This window comes from Mya arenaria, chromosome 8 (assembly GCF_026914265.1).
Source record: "Mya arenaria isolate MELC-2E11 chromosome 8, ASM2691426v1".
NCBI lineage: Eukaryota > Metazoa > Mollusca > Bivalvia > Myida > Myidae > Mya > Mya arenaria.
The window spans coordinates 46,064,349-46,081,509 of record NC_069129.1 but is presented as its reverse complement, the minus strand read 5'-3'; the positions used below and the strand labels follow the sequence as shown (position 1 = coordinate 46,081,509).

Here is a 17,161-nt window from a genome sequence, read left to right as displayed (position 1 = left end):
CGTGTTTTTACCTTCCAGGTGGCCCCGCAGTGCCGGGTGCATGCGGTGGTTTTGTCTTTGCGTCAGAATAGCGGGGAATGGGCCTTATCTAGGGTCTCTGGGGTACGGGGGCATTTGGCGGGTATTAAACCAGCAGTTCGTCCCCGCAGTACGGGAATTTTACCCGGGCTTTGCTGGACGGAATGTCAAAGTCCACGCTATTCTCCGGACCTGGGGAGGGGGGGGGGGGGCGTTGTTACAATTGACTGGTGCAGTAATTAATAACGTAGAAATATGCATATAATTTACCTGATGTGTGCTGTTTTGCAATACATCCTGTGTGTACGTTCCAATTTGTTTGTCACGGGACATAATTGTTTCCCAACACTGATAAATGAAAAAAAGGTTCTAGTGAAGAAAAAGTGCTTCAAACGACACCAAATTGTCATTATAAATATGTTTTAATTGACTTAAGAGAGACCCAAAGATAAACTGGAAAACATCATGTAGATATTTCCTTCAAATAAAATTTGACGCCGGTAATAGATATATCATTATTGAACAATTCCCTAACATTAATATCAAATATATATATCGATCGTTAAATAATATAATTTTTGTTGTTGTTGTTGTTTTTTATTTTTATTTATTTTGGTCGCTCATCCAAAGTTTTGGCGAATAAAAAGTAGATTGGTAGTTAATATATCCGAAGTAATTACTTTACATATCTCAATTAGCATTTATCTTGAATAAAAAATAATGAGAAAGATACTAGATACAGATAAAAACAACATCTGGCATTGAGAACATCATAGTTTATTGTGTTGCTCAATAAAACGTGTTTTATAGATCCTGAAATAAATAGATTAACTCACACATCGTGGGCATATTTTACACAAATGTTAATTTTTCTGAAAATGAGGAGTAAAACTTATTCGTCGAAAACAATGAATATGTTTTACACAAAAGTTTATGTACCGGAAATGAAAAGTTAAACTTATTCGTCGAAAACAATGGATATATTTTACACATAAGTTATTGTACCGGAACTGAATTGTTAAACTTATTCGTCGAAAACAATGGAATATTTTACACAAAATTTAATGTACCAGAAATGAATAGTTAAACTTATTCGTCAAAAAATGGGTATATTTTACACACAAGTTAATATACCGGAAATTGATAGTTTAACTTATTCGTCGAAAACAATGAATATATTTTACACAAAAGTTAAAGTACCGGAAATAAATAGTTTAACTTTTTCGTCGAAAATAATGGGTATATTTTACACACAAGTTAATGTAACGGAAATGGATAGTTAAACTTATTCGTCGAAAAAACGGTTAAATTTTACACAAACGTTAATATACCGGAATTTGATAGTTTAACTTATTCGTCGAAAACAATTAATATATTTTACACAAAAGTTAATGTACCGGAAATTAATAGTTTAGCTTATTCGTCGAAAACAATTAATATATTTTACACAAAAGTTAATGTACCGGAATTTGATTGTTAAACTTATTCGTCGAAAACAATGGATATAATTTTCACAAAATTATTGTACCGAAGAATGTTTCCTTTTATGTCTTCTCTCTCTCTCTCTCTCTCTCTCTCTCTCTCTCTCTCTGTGTGTGTGTCTCTCTCTCTCTCTCTCTCTCTCTCTCTCTCTCTCTCTCTCAATATCTCGCTCTCTATTCAATCAATATCTTGTATTTTTTTCTCTGCTCCCAATGGGATCACATTTGTATGGTGACAGTTACGCTCAACGGAACCATCTAACCAACACCCGTATCGTGCTAGTGAATAATTAATAACTCCACCGACCAGTTCAAGCAGTGTAGATTTTTTCGAAGGTAAAACTTTAAATTCAGTTTCTGTTTTATTGTAATGACTAGAGCATAACAATTATGTATGTTAACGATATTTTCCCGACTTTTCTCTCTTTTAGCTTCGACTGTAGACTATTAATCTTTTGTTTATATTTTTTAATGAAGCGTTTTGACTTTTAAAAGCAATAGTGATGCTTAAGCTTAATGTGTTGGTTAGCCGAAAAATCTCAGAAAGCTCAATAAATAGTTGAATAAAAAGATCTTCTGTCCTAACTTATCTATTTTTGGGCAGACCACTGGAGACAAACATAATTATTATTGGTAACGCCTAACTTTAGAGGAACTCGGTCACATATATCAAATCAGAACAGATTTTGCCCATACAGCTTGTTTGTGTAACATTTATATATAAACACATCAACATTACATATATACTACTCAGTGAGCGACTATTAGAATTGACATATTAAGGATGAACTAAGATATTATCATCGTAAACCATAAAACTAGGAACAATTATATGATATGAGTAACACACACACACACGCACGCACACACGCTCGCGCACACGCACACGCACACACGCACGCACGCACACGCACACACACACACACACACACACACACACACACACACACGCGCACACGCACACACACACACACACGCGCGCGCGCACACGCACACACACACACGCGCGCGCGCGCGCGCGCGCGCAAATATTCCAAACACCCACCCACGTACGCACGCACGCACACACAGACATACACAAACAATCACTTTTTTTGTCACGGTAATATATCGTTAAAAATGACAAATAATAACATATACAGGCTATTTGGTAAACAGCATGACGGAAATACAACTTAAGGCAAAAGTGCTAAAATTCCAAGATTCTAGTTTTATAATGAAAAGGAATACAAACTTTTACACAGCTTAAAAGGTTTTCGATTCGGAAGTGCCTACTCATTTATTCAACCGTATATCTTTAAATTGACACATGACAGTGAATCAAAGCATGGTTATACCATTACAGACCGTTGCCTACCTTCCATATTTATAGGTATCAGTGTGCGTATACCACGTGATAAATTACGTCATAAATGCTACGTCGAAAGGCAATATTTTGATTTGAAAAGAAAATGCTTTAAAAAAAGATAACTTTACTATTTCTTTACCATTTTAAATGAAACATAGCACAGTCTACGCCCTTAAAGGAGCCCAGCCTTAGGTCATTTACCAGAGCTTGATTGAGGGTTTAGTTTCTTAAAACACTTCGACAAACCTTTTCACAATACGGCCGTCTGACGGAGCACTGTCAAAGCATTATTTTGGAAACAGGTTGGTCGAAGTGTTGAAGTATTTACGTTGAATTTGAAATTTTTGCATGAGAGTATGTCTAACTGACAGAGCGGACATCGTCTGTGCAAGTACAGTCAAACCCCGTAGACTCGAACTCGTTTGGCTCGAATACATAGTTAGCTCGAACTAGATGTAAGGGACCGATTTCTTTATACTGAAGGGAACTCTTCCCTCTTGGCTCGAATTTTCCGAGGCTCGAGGTATTTCCGCCGGTCCCTGGGAGTTCGAGCCAACGAGGTTCGACTATATTTTCTATTCCTTGCCATGCTAAAGTTTCAATTGGAAATTTAAAGTAACACGATCTTAATGAAACGGTATGATAGTTAAATAGCGCGTTAGTTCTATGTTTTGTTTAAAACTATTGTAAAATCTTACTTTTTGAGACGAGGCCATTTTTTTTTATTAATTGGTTAACGGTTTTTTTTTTTGAAAAAATGTTGGACGGGTGGTGCGAAAAAAAATGGAATTCAGACTTGCAAGCTACTAATTTTTTTACAATGGATGTATTTTTCATAGCGTTTGTGGGGAAACCCAACACAAAAAGATCAAAATATCATTAATAAATAGCAGCAATAACATCGCTTACCGTTGAGTTTACATTTATTACTAAAAAAAAATTGAGATTATTTTTTGGGGAAAATTCGAAATAATTGGGCGGCGGATCCGTTAACCAATTTATTAAAAAAAAGGCCCGAGCAAAATTGTGAGATCTTGTCCTTCAATGTTTTCTTAATACTTAATAATTACAACTATCATATACACATAAATGTTGGAACAATCATTTTCAATTTATTACTAATTACCAGAACAAATATATTATTAAATATCTAAAGATAAGAGTACATCATAACCTTAATATTATAAATTTAATGCATATAATTCCTAAGTATGCACCAGTTGTAACCACGCCCTCCCCCCCACAGGTCCGGGGGTAAACCGGGGGTAGCCGGGGAAATGGGCCGTGTATTTACTTCCCGGTGGCCCCGCAGTGCCGGGTGAATGTGGTGGTTTTGTATTCGCGCCAAATTTAGCGGGGAATGTGCCTTACTTAGAGTTCCTGTGGTGCGGGGGTATTTGTCGGGGGTTTTATCACCAGTTCATTCCCGAAGGGCGGGGATTTTACCCGGGCTTGGCTGGACCGAAAGTCAAAGTCCCCGCTACTCCCCGGATCTGGAGCGGCCGAGGTTACAATCGACTGGAGCATTTCGATGTATCAACTAGTAATCGGGCTTGTATATTTGTCAGTAAAGTATGGCGATTCTTAAATATTTCCGAAACATATTTACTTTACATGAATACTTAAGAATTTTTTTGTATTAAACAATTGTACAAGTTGACACAAACTTTTAAATTCTAACTCTTTAACAACGTTCCATTTATAAAATAAAAACCAACAAGAATTTCCAAGCACATAATAAATCAATGTTCAATAGCATTACTAACGCTTAAGGTACTTTCTATCACATGAATAAATTATTGCCAACAATTAAACTCTAATTTGTTCATGTTTTATCACTGTTTAAGCGTTTTGTTCACCTTTAAAGCTGCACTCTCACAGATTGACCGTTTTGCCAACTTTTTTTATTCTTTATCTTAGAATGAGCAAATTGTTGCGTAAATGTTTGGAAATCAGTCATATAAGACTGCTGACAAAAACATTGATATTTTATTCCTATAACTTATAAGCTCATTTCTCTTAAATTCTCTTAAGCGTAAGTAACGCTTTTAGCCATAACAAATCAATTTTCGACCATAATTATATGAAAAAAATCTGCGATCTGAATTTTGTCAGCAGACTTATATCAGTGGTTTCCACACATTTTCGAAAATTTGGTCATTCCAAGACAAAAAAAAACACAAAAAGTTGTGAAAGCGGTCAATCCTTGAGAGTGCAGCGTTAGTACAATTTTATTTGTTTCGATTTGTTTCCCTGTCGCGTTTGGTTTCGTTTTTATTTGAAAGATAAATCAATAGAGCAAGCCAGTTTAATTCCCATGCTCAATAAAATGATTTACGCTGTCAAAACCATCGCGGCAAATGGTTGACCCTCGTAAAGGTTTAACCAATATTATTTTAACTGCCTCGGGGTTATAATTTGTTCAACTGCTCGGTTTATATGATGGAATTATATTTATGGAAATTTTATCTTCAAAGTATCTTAACGATGTGTATTGGCTGCAAAATAGTGATCAAAATTTATATTCACAGCTTTCAACAGACAGACGGCAATAAATTATTCATTAAACTTCGTTCTGTTGCTCTTAATTTGTTACCAGGGCTCAAAGTTAAAGAAGGAAAAGAAAACTACTTTCACAAAAAAAAATCTCCATTCATTTAAATACATTATTCGGGGAATACATCATGCTTGATTCCAATGATAACTGAAAAGGAATATTAATTTGTGATATTGGCTGGTAATTCCAATAAAGAAAATTATTATGGTTTTTATTTGAAATGGACTCGCTTATGTTTTGTAAAATACACTTTTTCATGACGAAATAAAGTGTGGCAAATCATTAGAGGTGTTAAAATTAAGATACTCACAATTTGAACCCTTAAACAAAGGGTATAATCAAATATTGTCTTTGAAGTGCACGATTTTGAACAGCGTTACCAACGCTTTCCAACAAAAGGCTTAAAGGTTAAATTATCCCTCAGCTTATGTCGGAGTCCTTGTGGACGAGCGGTTTTGTTGTCATTTTTTCTTGAGTGTACCGGGTTGGGTTCGCTTCCCACTTCAACCAGGTTTTTATACGTTATTTGTATTTTCTTCTGAAAAATCGGTATAAAAGAGTAAAAAATTATAATATCAGTATTATCAGATGCATTCCCGTGAAAAAGAAATGTTGTCAAAAACATTAGTATCTTTTAGCAAAACAACATAAATGCTTGTAATTTAACTTTGAACAAAGAGGTGTCGATTTTGAAATATTTAGAATAATTTCATACATAAGAAGCTCAATTATGTTAAAATCTGTATTACTCAAAGTACTTGTTTAATTGATGTTTGCATTAAATATTTAATCAAATGTCACTAAAAACAGAATCGTCATCTATTGCCAATGCAGTCATAAATCTCGACTTAAATACTTTATACATGATAAACATGATTAAAGACTGGTAAAATTCAGTACATCTTTCCAGGGCAGTATACCAATCATTTGCCGATAGGATACAGTGTGTGTATATCACGTGATAAATTACGTCATATATGCTACGTCGGAAGGCAACAATTTGCTTAAAATGAAGACTTAAAGCAACTGTGCACCAGATGACCAATTTGCAAGAAAAAAGAAAATTGTCGAAAACTGACATAAACTTGGTATTTATGTGTACAATGCATTGAAAATTACTAACTGAAGTACCACAAAGTTTACAATTGATTTAGGTTTGGCAGTTATTTTGTATTTTTCCATTAAAATAGTTTACTGGGTATGTCTACCTAGTAGAATTCATTCCTTATGCGTGATTCGCTAGTCGATGTTATCACGTGATATTACCAAGTTAGGTATATAGCTTAAATATACCACTCATTAAGCGTAATCCTTCATAGCTCAGTGGATACAGCGCTCGATTCCAATTTTGACGACACGGGTGCGAACCCGGTATCCGCCACAATTGTTTTTTTTTTTACATTTTGGTACTTTTTTACAATTATGATATCAAAGCGTAACACATTCTGATTCATTACAGAAAAAAACTTTTTTTGGTGACAATCTGGTGTAAAGTCCCTTTAAATCAAAGGTAACATTTCATTTACAACACCATTTTAAATGAAACAAAGGGCAGTCTATGCCACTGAAAGAGCCCCGCATTTGCTTTCTTTCCGAAATTTGATGAGGTAATTAGTTTCATCAAACACTCCGACAAACCTGTTTCCAAAATAATGCTTTGACAGTGCTCCGTCAGACGGCCGTATTGTGAAAAGGTTTGTCAAAGTGTTTTAACAAACTAAACTCGCAATCAAATTCTGGTAAAAGACCGAAGGTGAGGCTCCGTAAGCGGCGTAGACTGCGCTATGTTTCATTTAAAATAGTGAAGAAATAGCGAAGGTATCTTTGTTTGAAGTTTTTTTTTTTCAAATCAAAATATTGCCTTTCGACGTAGCATTATGACGCAATTTATCACGTGGTATACACACACTGAGATATGTACATGATCTATACTTGAATTGTTATTGATATAGGCTACCTAGGAACGATTGTCACATGCATGAATATTGAGTTTACTTGTATACATTTGTTTGACGAGATGCCTAAGCTGTTGCAGAAGTCGAAATAAACTTCTGTTCTGTTTTACATTATTGATTGCATTATTCAACTGAAACATCTTGCAATTAATCAAACAAAAATCCATATACCTATTGTCCTTTCCGATAACTCGATTATCTTTCCCTGAATACTCTTCAAGTGGGCATGCGCAAAAAGCGGAAATTTACTTCCGGGGACTACACAAACCAGGAAGTAAACAGCAACAAGTGAAAATGGAAAGTAAAGATTCAAAACTAATAAAGAAAACGGGCAGGAAAACCCCTAAGTACTGTTGTATTTGTAAAGGAATTTACAGAGGAAAGGTTATTGATGGGAGAAAAGTGTCATTGCACCGTTTTCCTCAGAACAAACGTTTAAAACGTGTGTGGGTGCAGCGATGTAAAACGGTCATGAGATCGTTCCAGTGGAATGAACACAGACGATTGTGTAGTGAGCATTTTGTTGGCTTCAGAGGACCTTCATTCCAGCATACACTTCCATCTATGTTTCCAACTGAGACTGGTGCTACCAAAACCTTCCAGCCAACGGTATTTTTTATTTCTTATATTAGTTTAAGTTCTTCCTTACATGCACCTCAAAATGAATTATGTTATATCAACGGTGCTTAAAAACAATGTCACAGCACTTATTTGTAAATTTTGTAATTTAAGAAATGATTAAAGAATTGTTTTCAAATACAGCCTGGAAAAATGTGTACCATATAGCCTGGCAGATTTTGTACTAAAACATTTATCTTATACAGTTTCATTTGCAATTTCAGCTCCTTGATGAAGACGTAGGTGATGATGATGATGGTGATACGGTCAATGACGATTTAGACCTAGAACTGTCAAATGATGATAGTATACAGCCACAACTGTCATTTGTATCCCCTTCCGGGCATGCCATTGATACCTCTGTCCACCTGCATGATTACTGCATGGGACCAGTACTACAGCCACAGAATCAGTCCTTTAGTTATTGTTCAATATATATATATATTGCTTCTTGTGCTATGAAATCGATCTGATAAGTTAATTACTTCTGATCATTTTTCTTCATTCTTTAACAAAAATAGGAAAATTTAAGTGTTTGTAAATGTTTAAGGCCAAAAAAACAAACATTTGGTTAGGGTTACCAGACTGTACATGTAAGATGTGGTAAATGGGTACATGATCAATTTGTATATGTTTCAGATGTTGTGACACACAGACTGAGAACAACTGTGCAGTGATGGAAGTACAAACTGAAGAAAGTTTCCTGGGAAAAACAGCAGACTTCAGTTCACAAACAGAACATTCTACTAGAGACTTTGGTGTACAATGTCAGCTACCTATGCTCACATATGATGACGTAAAATACAATGACGATTTGGTCAGTTTTTACACCGGAATCCCTAATCGAGTTGTGTTTGAAGCTTTGTTTGATGAAATCAAGGATGAAGCTGAAGTGCGGACATCAAGGCGGAAACTTAACTATAAAGATTCAGATGGAGGACGGCCAAGAACTCTAAGTGTTCTGGATGAATTTTTCATGGTGCTGATGCGCCTACGTCTAGGTCTGTTATTTGAAGATCTAGGTACTAGGTTTTGCATATCCACTTCACAATGTAGTGACATTGTTGAAAGATGGATCAACTATTTACATGTACAATTATCCTTTCTTGTTCAATGGCCATCTCGTGAGGTAGTGAAAAATAACATGCCTGAACAATTTAAAGAGAAATATTCTAACACTAGAATTATTATCGACTGCACTGAAATTTACAGTGAAACATCCAGTTCTCTTTCTTTGAAAAGTTTAATGTACAGTGATTACAAGTCTCACATGACTCATAAGATTTTGGTGGGTATAAGCCCAAATGGTGTTGTAACTTTTGTTTCTGACTGTTGGGTGGGCTGTACCAGTGACAAGAAACTCACAGAAAAATGTGGACTCTTGGACTTGCTTGAAGAAGGAGACGCCATAATGGTTGATAAGGGTTTCACTATTACAGACCTTACTACTCCAAGAGGCATTCATCTCATTATTCCACCATTTAAACAGAAAGGAAAACAATTCTCTAAACGTGAGGTTCTCCTTACAAAAGATATTGCAAGTTTACGAATACATGTTGAAAGGCAAATGGAGAGAATCAAGAACTTTCGAATATTGCATGGCAATATTCCTATAACACAGTCAAGGAGAATTTCTAAAGTGTTCAAAATATGCACATATTTGACAAATCTATGGCCACCACTTGTTCAATAATAACTCATGTGTCAATGAAAGCGTTTGTATATATCAAGCATTAGATTTAGGGATAAAAACTTGTATACTTCTAACTAGAACAATGAAATTACAATTTTGTTTTAAAATCATTTTTTTCGAGCAAGTTATATGATAACATATGAGATTACACATTTGATTCAGGTTTGACAAAAATGGATAAGGAAATATGCTCATGTGAATGGATTTCAAGATTTGATTTGAAACATGTATGCATTAACTGATCAATTTATTGATATAATTTTTTGTTTGTGAAACATCTGCTTTGTATTTTGTGGTTTTATTATTTGTAACATTTCTAAGAATAAAAGTCAAAGATCACTTATTAAGTTTGGCTCTGAAATGAGTTTTTTTTTATTTGCCATGTGTAATTGATCTACCACGTACTTCAAATCATTAGTATTGAATTGCTTAAAGGATTTTTCAGTATGAACCATTTTCATATCAGTTTCATAATTGAACTAAGTGGAAATAAGAATAGGCAAGAGTGCCATAGATCAAACTGAAATGCCCGACAAATGTTAACTTTAAGATACATTAGATTAAAAAAACTAGCCCCATGCTAAATATGTCCCAATGTTTAAAGGGACTGTACACCAGATTGGCACCAATAAAGTTTTTTTCTGTAACAAATCTCAGGACAAATTATTTAATAAAATGTTTTACTCTTCTGATATGATAATGGTAAAGAAATACCAAAATGTAAAAGAAAATTGAGCTATGGATTGAACTAGTGTCACCAAAATAGCTGTCCAGTGTTGTATCCACTTTGCTACGAAGGCTTATCCGAAACCATATGAATGCTTAAGCTAATATACCTTACTTGGTTATATCCCATGATATCATCAACTAGCAAATCACGCATAAGAATGAATTCTACTAGGTATACATACCCAGTAAAAAAAAATTAATGGAGAAATATGGAAAAAATAATGCGAAAATAAATTAATTGTATACTACGGTATGTGGTACTTCAGTTAGTTAGTTTCAATGCATTGTACACATTGATACCAAGTTTATGTCAGTTTTTGACAAGTTTCTTTTTTTTTTTCGATATTTCATCACACGGTGTATAGCCCCTTTAAGTTTTGCACCCTGCAAACATAAGAAAGTAACACTCATTTGTTGTTTTTAATTAGCAAGTCAGAAAAGGAGAACAACTCGGCAGTCTTGAGTTATGGGCCGTGCAGTAGCTACATGCAAACCAATATTCAATTGAACATCTTCAATTGTTTTAGAGTAAAACTCAGCTACTTCTTTAAACAATGGCAATATAAACGCTATCACTATCCTGCACACAAAATGCAATAATAACACACTTGAAAGGTTAAACATATGTCCATTTATTAAGCTCAGAAATACATCCCTGAAAACTAGATAAATGGAAAGGAAAAGTAGAAAAGGTCAAACATAAAACAAGGAAATAATTAAAGTAGATTTACAGCATCGCATAATCACAATATGTTGACAAAAGTACACATACTTTCAAAATACTGCCCAAAATTTAGATTTACAACTTTTTTATTCATGGTTTCAAATTATAGTAACAATACAGTCATTTTGGAGTTTCATTTTGAATATAGTTATGAAAATAACTGAAAGCAAACAAGATATTCACATAAATTGCCATTATTGATCATTCAAATGTACATGTATAAACAACACATAACTAGACGATGTACAAATCAATTGAACAGACTCATTCCCCTTTTAACACGTTGTGCGTACAGTTCAGGAATGTATGATTCAAGGCAAAATCTGTCAAGTTGACACAACATTTTCAGCCAAAATGATTCACAAAATGCAATTCTCTGTATAGAAAGACCTACACATGTCCAAACTACAAAATCACACCATTTCCTCCCGGTGATTCCCATCTGCCCTTGGACCTGGTAGTAATATTTGTGTGTTTCCTTGAGTAACACCTTGCCATTCTCTAACTGACAAAAAAAATCATTGTCTTCACAGCATTCCTCAGGCGTTTGCATCCTCCATTTCTTAGAGGCAGGACACTTAATCTCAACCAGACCAACACTTTCTGTACAATGTGAACAGAACACAAGCCCATCTGGACTGGCACCAAGGTAGGGTCTGTCGGCACATACAACTAGACCACTGTCTTTAACTGCTAGTCCTTTGTGGTCAGTTTGCATTGCTTTCGCATACATTCTCTTTGCAGCCTTCTCATGTTTAATTCCATATTCTGTGTACTTGCTTGTGAAATTGGAATACAACATCTGCCGCAGGAGTCCGTCAGGTTCAGTTGATTCTTTCCTACGACAGATGCTGCCAAAGTTTGAAGCTGTTAGGCGTTCTTTTCTGGCCTCTTGCCATTTCCCACTTTTTTGGCCCCTTGTTAAGATTTCAGTTAATTGAATTTCTTCAGCGCTTTGCTTCAAAGAGTCAAAATGATCCAAAAACACTGTCTTACTAGAACTGTCCCTCAAGTTTACACTATCATGGTAGTTGAATGGCACAGAATGTAACACAGGGAGATCTGGTTCATTTTCAGTTGTTTCAATTTCAAAGTTTTTTAACCAGCCTACATTCAACTTCGAACCAACCAGTTTCTGCCTAAATCTGTCAATGTTAACAGTGCATCCATTGATAGAGTTCAGTTCATGGTTTTTGTTTACAGAAACTTTACGTACTGACACGTTGTACAGTTTCTTCTTTGAGAACATAAGATCTTCAGATTTCCTAGGCGACAGCTTACGTTTCCGTGGTGCAGACAGCATGCTGAAGTTGTTCCAGGCACAGGGTTTGGATGTTGGAGCAAGGGTTTTTTTACGCGTCAGGTCTTCAAGTCCATACAGCAGGGCACCAATATGGTTGCAGCATTCACCTTCACTAGATGAAAATAAAAAAATTCATTTACATGTGTGCCTTTTTACTTGTTATACTTACATGTATATTCCAAAACATTAAAGTTTGAAAATGGAGGTGAATACACAGTATTTTACACTTAGTATTTCCTGGTAGGCCATGAACATACAAAACACAAACAGTGCCATAAGTAAACACCAACACGGTGAAGGGAGTTCATTGAATCAATACATAAGCTCGCCTGTTCTTTCATTCAGAAAAAAATAGCAAAACTCAGCTAACCATGAAAGCCAAAATTATGACAGTTATAACATGTGCTTTTTTGTCTCTTGTAACAAGTGTACCAAGTTTGATAAGAAGATATGAAATAGTTTGAAGAATGCCCCAAGTTTAAGTATTTGATAATACTGACAAAATAGCCTAGCGTGTGTGGGTTTGACACCTTTCATCAATGCAGATCAGAGACTTTGATTTATCACAAATTAATTCAACTTACCCAGCTGGACAGTTGCAGAACGCGGAGTGTATGCAGCCAGTCACTTTCGACAGAAGGATCCAGGGTTGGTACTCTGGTGACTTTCTTTTGTCTGCAGTTGGAAATGATGGCAGCACGGAAGCTTGAACATAACAGTGGCTGCACTCTTCGCTTATGAGATGGACCTGAAGAATAAATTATAAATAATATTTTAATTTAAATGACAATAAATAAACATCATAGAACATATGAAAATTGTACAAAATACATTATTTTTTTTAAAATTAAGATAAGTATATAGTCAGTGTGGTTCGACACATACATGTGCTTGCATCCACCACACCCCCCTTAATTGTGGCTAGCCCCGCCTACATAAAAATGTTGAGTACATTTTTCACACCAAATTATTTTTATGTCCAAGTCAAAATAGTCCCCTTGAGCTAATTATATAACTAGATGAAGTAAACATGGCAGAAAAAACAGCCTCAGACTTATTATAAACTCACTATTTGACATACCTCAACTTTCTGTACATGTCCGTCCACATAATAAGTCCTCGCCTTCAATTGACGTTTCGAGTCTCTTTTCAGTACAATGTAGTTGTATATATCCTTTTCCTCTACAGCAGGAAACAGATCAATAGTGGACTTCCATGCCTTCAGTGTTGATGGCGGTGGAAGACCCTCGCCACATGGGAGGATAAAGAGTTCGGTTGCTCTTCTCTCTCTTTCTTCCCGATCTCTCTCCTCCAGCACGCGTTTGTCAGTTATAGAAAGTTTATATGCGCCTTTTATCCTCTCAATCAATTCGCATTTAAGACCTGATACATTCAATTTCCGGTTCGCAAGGTATCTTTTCAAATCGACGACCTTAAATGGTGTCAACTCATTGTTATTCATACACGCCCCAGTGATCTCATTGTCTACGTCGGCCATCTTGCAAAATGTATTCCCCGGAAGTAGGAAATGGAGTAGCCTCCCTTAGAAATCAGGGGAAGTAACCAAGTTATCGGAAAGGACAATAAAGCACGTTTAGCAGTCCATCACTGGATTTTATGTACGGATATTATTTTGCCTTGACTGGAGATAGCTTAAGGTTAGTTTGTCCGGAAATAAGAAAATTAAATTACAAATAACCCTTAAGCGCTTAATTGTTTATCGATGTGTCGAAGTGTGGAATATTGGCCATTTACTATTTGACGTTATTTAAAGTGTTCTGCAGCCAATTGTAAAAAACTCGGATAAGTTGTCCAAAGGTTATATTTCGGCTAGTGAACACTTTTCAATGATTTGATTGGTTAGAAAAAATTATTGGATAAATATTGACCAATCGATAAATATTTCGGATAACTTTGACCAAACCAAAAAGATAACCGGTTTTATACAATTGGCTGCTGTTGTTTAATTAACATGGTGTAAGGATTTTCATTAGACCAATTTTGTGTGACTTAATAATTGATTATAAAGGTAAGTCAATAATGATAGAAATATAAATATAGCAAAAATAGTTCGAAATAAATAAAATAAATAATAAGATGAAATAATTATTATAAAAAAATGATACTAATGATGATAATACAAATAAAATAAAAATACTACTACTACAACTACAATTATTACTACTACTACTACTACTACTACTACTACTACTACTACTACTACTACTACTACTACTACTACTACTACTACTACTACTACTACCACTACCACTACCACTACCCCTACTCCTACTACTACTACTACTAATAATAATAATAATAATAGAAATAAAAAATAAATAAAAATAAAAATAAAAATAATAATAATAATAATAATAATAATAATAATAATAATAATAATAATAATAATATAATATAATATAATATAATATAATACAATAATAATAATAATAATAATAATAATAATAATAATAATAATAATAATAATAATAATCAATGTACATCTGAAACAGGAGTGTTATTCAATTATAATTAACTACTATAAGGTATAAATATGTAAACGCAGTAGTGTAACAGCTTCATAAACAGGCTATAAAAGAGGATGAACAGAATTATGTATCATTGTTTAGAATACAGTTACGGATACATAGTGATTCCTTAACGTATTTACAGAGCTTAATAATCTCAAATCTATTAACAAAGTTTAATAGTTGATGATACTAATATATATATTTAGAGATGCACTCTTACTCCCAAATAAGATTGACCAAAATAAACAATGATTTGCCACACTTTATTTCGTCATGAAAAAGTGTATTTTACAAAACATAAGCGAGTTCATTTCAAATAAAAACGATATTAGAATTACCAGCCAAGATAACAAATTAATATTCTTTCCAGTTTTCATTGAAATCAAGCATGATGTATTTCCCGAATCGTGTATTTAAATGAATGAAACACATATTGTAAAAGTAGTTTTCTTTTCCTTTGTTAACTTTAAAACCTGGTAACAAATTAATAGTACAACAGAACGAAGTTTAAAGATGCACTCTTACTCCCAAATAAGATTTACCACACTTAATAATATTGTTTTAATATTCCAAAAAGAATGAATAAATGTCGAAAACAATGATCATATGAAGGATGCCGAGTTTAATTTGAAAGAAATGAGTATTAAACACGGTATGAGACTATAGTAGACCACAGTAAATCTTTTAGCATTCACCAATCATTTAATATTTTTGCGCTTTCTGATATTAGATACACGGTTACGATCTTGTTATCAGTTATTAATATTTTCCATAAATGCATATTTAGTAGTTAAAGGTTTATCAGTCAAAATGTATGTTTGTTATACATGTGTATGTATTGGTTTTGAATAAGAGTTTTACTTTAAGAATGTTCTGAACAATGGTCCTATTGTATGTATGTTCGGTCTACGCTCCAACATCTCAACAGGCACTTATTATGAATAAAAATAATGAAAGCGATACCAGATATGGATAAAACACCAGCTGTCATTGACAACATCATCGCTGATTGTTGAAGAATAAAACGTCATTTATTGAACATAAAAAGAATGATTTAAGTCAATCGTCGAAAACAATGGGTATGTTTATATATACAAAACCTATGCTTAAATTGCTTTCTATTCCATTAATGACGTGTTTGTTTTTACTCACCATAGGGGATAATATTGCTATCGTGACAGTTACGCTTGACGAATCATTTTTACCACAGGGGATAGTTTGTGTTCTGATCCATCTTACCAAGGCACGTATCATGCCATCGTTTTCTGAGTAGTTATGATGTCTCGTTAAAAATGCATAACTTAATGGATCAGTTTACGAAGTTTTTTTCACTTATAGTAAAACTTCAAATTCAATATGTGGCTATTAATTTTATAATACGGATACTATGGCATTTTGAATTGTGGACAATCTTTTTTCTATAATTAATTTTAAAGGGGTTCAATTAAATACGATTATAGTTTATGTTCTCGAGTTAATTTCGTACATTTATGAACAAACGTATATTTTTTGTCGGAAAACTTGAGTTTTTTTGTCACAAGATTAAATCATAATTCTCAACAATTAAAAGGGCACACTATAGGTCAAAGCATTTTTGTTTTGTTTAAATGCATTATTATGTTTCAAAAAATATATTTTTAATATAAAAAAAACAAAAAACAAAAACATGAGTTGTGTTTCCAGTTAATAGCTACGTGGCCACAAAATCATCAGCTAAAAAGAGCCAACACATCGCTACACAACTTTTTTTCGTAACGTTGAGTTTTTTTGTCACATAAGTTGATCATAATTCTCAACAAATCAAGGGCGCAATATAGGTAAAAGCATTTTTTGTGTTTTAAGCATTATTATGTTTCAAACATTTTACTTTTCATATAAAAAAATACAAAAAGCATGAGTTGTGTACAGCTAAAATAAATTCAGCCTTTATTAATTGGGTTTCCAATTAATAGCTACGTGGCCACAAATCATCAGCTAATAAGCGCCAAAACGTTGGGCACATATTATACAGTTCGATTTTTGTTTTGTTTTGATCATTAAAATCGAATCAATTAAACATATACCGCGTTAAATTAAAAAAAACAACACAGCAAAGTGTTTTGCATATATCAATTATAACCTATATGGTGTCCCTTAAAGCTCTAATTTGATGATGCTTATCATCGTTACAACTTAACTCAACTCAACTTAATATTCTTTTATTA

The 17,161-nt window shown here is 33.9% G+C and overlaps 2 protein-coding genes across 4 annotated transcripts in view; both read left to right on the top strand.

Annotated features, from left to right (window-relative positions):
* Positions 1 to 17,161, top strand: part of LOC128242627 (beta-hexosaminidase subunit beta-like) — a 52,104-nt gene that overhangs the window by 5,115 nt on the left and 29,828 nt on the right. Inside the window, exon 1 of one of the 3 annotated variants that reach the window (XM_052959849.1) lies at positions 13,867 to 14,084. The exons of the other annotated variants lie outside the window; for them this stretch is intronic. Coding sequence (XP_052815809.1) covers positions 14,044 to 14,084 — 41 coding nt within the window. The 5' untranslated portion in view covers positions 13,867 to 14,043. Of the gene's footprint in view, positions 1 to 13,866; positions 14,085 to 17,161 lie in introns of those variants that run through there. 3 annotated transcript variants of the gene reach the window in all.
* Positions 7,648 to 8,450, top strand: LOC128244256 (uncharacterized). The gene is made up of 2 exons (XM_052962275.1): positions 7,648 to 7,968; positions 8,202 to 8,450. Exons 1-2 carry the CDS (start codon positions 7,654 to 7,656, stop codon positions 8,448 to 8,450), a joined length of 564 nt encoding a protein of 187 aa, XP_052818235.1. The 5' UTR covers positions 7,648 to 7,653.